The sequence below is a fragment of the Loxodonta africana genome, unplaced genomic scaffold (assembly GCF_030014295.1).
Source record: "Loxodonta africana isolate mLoxAfr1 unplaced genomic scaffold, mLoxAfr1.hap2 scaffold_29, whole genome shotgun sequence".
NCBI classification, from domain to species: Eukaryota; Metazoa; Chordata; class Mammalia; order Proboscidea; family Elephantidae; genus Loxodonta; species Loxodonta africana.
The window spans coordinates 2650372-2657183 of NW_026975011.1; the positions used below are offsets into that span (position 1 = coordinate 2650372).

General features: G+C 39.7%; 1 protein-coding gene across 1 annotated transcript; it reads right to left on the minus strand.

Moving 5' to 3' along the window:
• Nucleotides 1-2078: 2078 nt before the first annotated feature.
• LOC135229368 (olfactory receptor 4C3D-like) lies at nucleotides 2079-2996 on the minus strand. Its single transcript, XM_064278975.1, has one exon. The coding sequence runs from the start codon at nucleotides 2994-2996 to the stop codon at nucleotides 2079-2081; it is 918 nt and encodes a 305-aa protein (XP_064135045.1).
• Nucleotides 2997-6812: the final 3816 nt, after the last annotated feature.

The window sequence follows — 6812 nt, forward strand, 5'->3', positions numbered from 1 at the left end:
CAACGCAATAGGAAGTCAGAGGAGCAGACTCGAGCAATTAGAATGCAGACTGGGACATCTGGAGGACCAGGGAATCAACACCAACATAGCTGAAAAAAAATCAGATAAAAGAATTAAAAAAAATGAAGAAACCTTAAAAATCCTGTGGGACTCTATCAAGAAGGATAACCTGCGGGTGATTGGAGTCCCAGAACAGGGAGGGGGGACAGGAAACACAGAGAAAATAGTTGAAGAACTCCTGACACAAAACTTCCCTGACATCATGAAAGACGAAAGGATATCTATCCAAGATGCTCATCGAACACCATTTAAGATTGATCCAAAAAGAAAAACTCCAAGACATATTATCATCAAACTCGCCAAAACCAAAGATAAAGAGAAAATTTTAAAAGCAGCCAGGGAGAAAAGAAAGGGGTCTTAAATGCTAACAAGCGGCCATCTAAGATGCATCAATTGGTCTCAACCCACTTGGAGCAAAGGAAAATGAAGAACACCAAGGCCACACTACAACTAAGAGCCCAGGAGACAGAAAGGGCCACATGAACCAGAGACCTACATCATCCTGAGACCAGAAGAACTAGTTGGTGCCCGGCCACAATAGATGACTGCCCTGACAGGGAGCACAGCAGAGGACCCCTGAGGGAGCAGGAGATCAGTGGGATACAGACCCCAAATTCTCATAAAAAGACCAAACTTAATGGTCTCACTGAGACTAGAGGAATCCCGGCGGCCATGGTCCCCAGACCTTCTGTTGGCACAGGACAGGAACCATCCCCGAAGACAACTCATCAGACATGAAAGGGACTGGTCAGCGGGTGGGAGAGAGATGCTGATGAAGAGTGAGCTAATTATATCAGGTGAATACTTGAGATTGTGTTGGCAACTCTTCTCTGGAGGGGAGATGGGAGGATAGAGAGAGTGGGAAGCCGGCAAAATTATCACGAAAGGAGAGACTGAAAGGGCTGACTCAAGAGGGGGAGAGCAAGTGGGAGTAGGGAGTGAGATGTATGTAAACTTATATGTGACAGACTGGATTTGTAAACGTTCACTTGAAGCTTAATAAAATTAAAAAAAAAAAATCCAAATAGCTCTGACTCGGACTTTGGGCTGATCATTTAACCTCTTTTAACTTTATTTCTCTTCATCTGTGAAATCAGAATAATTGTTGCAAAGTGTGGTGTGATGGGTGACTTTTGTGAGGACTTTATAGCCATGGTCTTGTAATCCCCACCCAAGTGATTGGTGTGATTGAGTGGTAGAGTAATTATGGCCCACCAAAGGGATTGGTCAGGTTTGCCATCCTGCTGGGCTTGAAATCAGCCACCCCAGAGGGGGAAAAAGAAGATTCCACACCTGCCAAGGAAGAACAGCCAGGAGCCAGCACGCCCTTTGGACCCGGGGTCCCTGTGCTGAGAAGCTCCTGGAAGCAGGAGACCAACAGAGAGAGTGAGCTGTAACCCTGAAGATGGTGAGAAGCAGTGGCAGAAAAGACCCAGCAGGAGACACCCAGCAGCAGGCAACTGCCCGGTGGGTTTCCAGGCTCATGGAGAAAGTTGAGTGCTTTTGGGCATATGTCTAGGAACAGGGAGAGGTATGCCTTTCAGCACAGCTGGAAAGAGGCTGTTCTTATGGAAGAACTGTATCTTGAATGTTCTTGGGACTGAATTGTAACTGTTACTTCCCTAATAAACACCATAATAGTGGGTATTTTCTGTGAGTTCTGTGTGGCCATTGCAATGAATTATTGAACCCAGCACAGAAGTAGAGAGTGCCATAGGAGGGGCAGCTGGTGTCAGAATTAGTAAAGATGGTGGAGAGAGGAGGCATGCCTGACTTCAGCAAGGAATCAGGCTGGGGTTGCTAATTTTGATTCTTCTTCCTCTTTGTGAAGATAGAGAAGGTCAGACACCACCTCCATGCCATTCTTGCACAAAGGTTCTATAGAAGTTAAGTGATAAATGTGAGAAAGAGCTACATATATATATACACACACAAACATATACATTCTTACACATATATGTATGTAACATAAAACAAAAATGTAAAGATTATGATAGAAATAAAATCTTCATATTGGGTCATTTATTATCTGAAATTACATTTCTTTTCAGTAACATTTTGATGGCATTTTTTACTTCTGCATTCCTTACTGTGTAGATAATGGGATTTAACATGGGAGTGACAAGAGTATAGAATACAGTTATGGCTTTATCCATGGAGAAGGTGGCTACTGGTCGCATATATATATAAATACAGGGCAGAAAGAACAAGACAACAACAGTGATGTGGGAACCACAGGTAGAGAGGGCCTTTTTCCTCCCTGCAGAGCTCTGAGTCCTCAAGGAATATAGGATAGCAACATAGGATATCGACAACATTACAAAGGTTATTACACAGATTACCCCACCATTGGCAGCAATCAAGAGACCAACAAGGAATGTGTCTGTGCAGGCAAGTTGTATCAGGGGAAGGACGTCACACGTGAAGTGATCCATAATGTTGGGGCCACAGAATGGGAGCCAGAAAGTGACAAGAATCTGTTCAATGGAGTGGAGAAAACCCACTGTCCAAGACACCCCCACCAAAAGGCAGCATACATGGTGGTTCATGATGGTCACATAGTGCAGAGGACTACAGATGGCCACGTAACGGTCATAGGCCATGACCACAAGGAGGGCAACCTCAGAACCACCTAAGAAATGTTCAGTAAAGATCTGTGTCATGCAGCCACTGAAGGAGATGGTTTTTGTCTCAGAGAGCAAGTCAGCTAGCATTTTAGGAAGTGTGGAAGAGGAGTAGCAGGCATCTATCAAAGATAAGAAGGCCAGGAAAAAATACATTGGGGTTTTAAATGTCTGACTGTAGATTATGGTGACCACAATGAGCAGGTTTCCTGTAACAGTGACAATGTAGATGATAAACAAAACAACAACTAGAATTCTCTGCATCTGAGGATTCTGTGTAAGTCCTATTAGAATTAAATCAGTCACATTCATCCTGTTTTATTTCATTTCAATGGTGATGATGGACACAGAAATTGGGATTATCCTGTAAAGACAACATTATTAAAGCAGGGTGATGAGATTTTGGGCTTGCAAATAAGAACAAAGCATTTTAATAATACAAACTCTTTTCCTTATGGTACACAAGAAGAGAAAAAAACAAGCAATTTATATTTTACATAAAGATTAGAACCATTGAGGCTGTCTAATCCAGCTTTTTCTATTGGTGCTGGAATGCCATCTACAACATATTCTGACAAGTGGTCACTGGACATTTGCTGGAGGATATCCAGGAAGAGGGAGCTTATCATGTAATAAACCTAATTCCTTCTCGGCCAGCAAGAAATGTTAGGGAACTCATCTATGTGTGGGTGTGGAGCCCTGGTGCCACAACAGTTAAGCACTCAGCTGCTAACCAAAAGATTGGCAGTTCAAACCTATGAATCACTCTGTGGGAGAAAAGACCTGGCCATCTGCTCTCATAAAGATTTCAGCCTAGGAAACCCTATGGGGCAGTTCTACTGTGTCGTATAGGGTCACTATGAGTAAAAATCAACCCCACAACACACAACAAAAACAACACATACACATAGAAACACACACACACATAAGTATATATGTGTATATATATACATAATGAGGGGCCCTGGTGGGGCAGTGGTTAAGAGCTATGGCTTCTAACCAACTCTTAGTTCTTGTTTTACACACTGTTGATATACAGATTAAGACCAAATCACCTCACTCTTCCATTCAAAAACCCTTTAAATAAGCCACAGAGAAGAAAAGCTGTATCTGCCTTCTTCACCTCTTTATCCCCAGATCTACTTTAATGTTTGACCCAGAGTGGAGGTCAATAAACATTACGTGTACAAATAAGTTGGAAGACAATTTACTTATTTCTCCTGTGTTCTCTCTTTTCCAAAATAGGAGTGCTCACCATCTTACCAAGAAAAACAATTTAATAAAGTGTTGGAAAGTGAGCAAGATATACTCCTTTCAGCCCTTCAGATACATTCTCACTCTTCTCCTCCATGGAGGGCTTCCACGGTGTTCCTCAACCAGGCCTCCTTCTTCTCTGGTCAACAGGAAGTACTAGATGAATGTTAGAGGACAGGGTGGGAAGAAAAGAATGTCAGGATTTATTCTCCTGGGTCCCTCCCGTGGTTTATCAGTAACAGGGTACCTTAAACTAGGGTCACAGGACTTGTTGGGTAGGCGTCTCCTACTCTCCTATTTCCTTTTGTAATCATTTATTCCGCTCATTCCCTCAGCCATAATTGTGGCAATGGTTTCCTACTGGTAGCTAGGCGCGGAATGCTTCATCATCATCCCTAATTAATTCCCCTTAAACTTTTTCATACCTTGATAAATAATCTTCTTTAATTTTTTTTAATCTGCCATTTTGAGTATGCTGTTTCCTGTGAAGACTCCAATGGATATAGAAAGTTTGCACTTTTCCTTTGTAAATAATAGAAATAAATGGAATAATAGTTTTCCCTTTATATAATTTTATGTTATTTAAAAATAATCTCTACTTCTTTTGATGTACAGCTGCTAAAGAAATTTAACTTCTGTGAGGAAAAAACTTTGAAAGACTTTGAAATATAAAAAGATTACTGGTGATCTTCAATGAAAGCTATGTGTTATGTATAGCACTCCTCTTGGGGCTACATGATTCTGTGAGGCTTATGCCTTTCACTGTCTTTGAACTATTTTATAACTCTTTGAGTTATAGAAAACTGATAACACAAATAATTTCTGTCCATAAAACTGAAAATGTTGTCTGATGGAGGTTCAATTGATTTCCCTCAATCATTGTGGATCAAGTCAGTTTTGCATCTATTTGTAAATTCATTACACATTCCTGATTGAACAAATGTGCTACACTGGAGTCTCCTTTAAATGGATTACGACGTATTCCTGGTTCATTCATTAATTAATGTGTTAAATAAAAGCTTTGCCATGTGTTCACTTTAAATTTGTATGACAGCCATGGTTTTATCTTTTTTGGGAAAGTATTTGTCTTTTTATATTAGAATTACTTGGAAAGTAAGCTGAAAAACTCACAAAAATCCAGATTCTCTTTCTGTGTGTGTTATTGCATCATGAGTTTTTCTGTTTTATTTTATTTGGGGGGGGTAGTTTTAATCACTTATAAAATCTCTTTTTGAGATTTTGAAGTCAAACAGAAACAAGATATAATATTAAGGAACATTTTATCAGTCTGCCAAACTCCACATCCACACAAAATTAGACAAAATGAATATTCTTATTAATGAAAATAAAACCTGTAGAGTCTGGGGAGAAGGACTACCTAATGAAATATAGCTTTAAGCTCCATTTAATAAGTCATTTACCAAATATTTATGAATCATCTACTATCTGCCCAACACTCTAGAAAGTTGAAAGATAGCAGTGAACAAACAGGTAAAGTCTCTACACTCCATGTAGTGTACATTCTAGGAGGGGAAGACAGAAAGTAAGCAAATAAAACAGATAGTAAATAGTATTTCAGGTCATAATATCTGCTATGGGGAAAATTAAGTAGGGTAATGCATATATGGAATCGGGGAGTGGGGTGTTATTTTCTATAAGGTAGTCACAGAAGGCTTCATTGAGAAGGGAACATGTGAACTAGACTAGAAAGAAGTGAAGAAGGATGCAAGAAGATATCTAAGGAAAGAACATTCCAGACAAAAAAATCAGTAAGTGAAAACACTCTGAGAAGGGAATGTGGTTGGCATCATTGTCTAAAGGAGATCAGTGTGGCTGGAGAGCAATGAACAAGGACTGATAAGTGGCAGTTTTTATAGGGCTTTGTAAATCATTTTAAGGGGTATGAATTTATTCTAAGTGAAAAACAAAGCCATTGAAAGGTTTTGCACAGCAAAATGGCATGGTCTGACTAAATCTTAGAAATGATTGTTCTGGCTGCTGTGTGGGGAATAGACTATAGAGGGGCAATAGTAGAAGCAGGGAGATGGTTAGATAAGAAAATATTGTAACCATTCAACAGAAACGCGATGGTGATTTGCACCAGGATGGGCGTAGTGGAGGTAGATGTATGATGAAGGTAGCTGCAGTAGTATCTGTTGATGGACTTCATGTGGGGTGTCAGAAAGAAAGAAGAGTAAAAATTATTCCAAAGTTTTGGACTTCACTCCATGAAAGACATTGTTGCCCTTTATTGAGACAACCTCACGTACAGATGCCTTGATTAACACGGCTAATATTTACTTGAGTGCCTTTGAAATGCAGGCACATTTAATCCTTGTATCAATATTGAGTCATACACTATTATTATCCTTATTTAGTAGATGAAATAACTAAGATAAGAAGAGGGTAAGGAAGTTTTCTGATGTTAGTCAGTGGTTTGTAACCCTGGTCTCACAGTGAAATAAAGAGCTAACAAAGGTAATTCTATAAAATGTGTTTAACGTCTGAACTTCTCAACTATTTTCTGTCAAATGTGGACAATTAGCTTGAAGTATGGGTGTGAGACAGGCAAGGCTACTAGCTCTGCAATTGGCCCAAAGTAGGTGCACAATCAATATCAACTATTTTATTGAAATTTTTTACGAGTGGGGTATGTTTACTGCCTGTGGAAGTCCATAACATATAACTGTGACTATTAAATTTATAGTGTACTTTCTATGAGGCTGTATCTGTGCCACCCCAAAACAAGTACTTATAAAAGCAGATGAGGACACATTTTTCTCTCATTCATCTGCAAGGTTTTTAACCACCACCATGAATCTTTTTTATTATTATTATTCTTTATCCAAGTGATTATAAGATATTTCACCCACA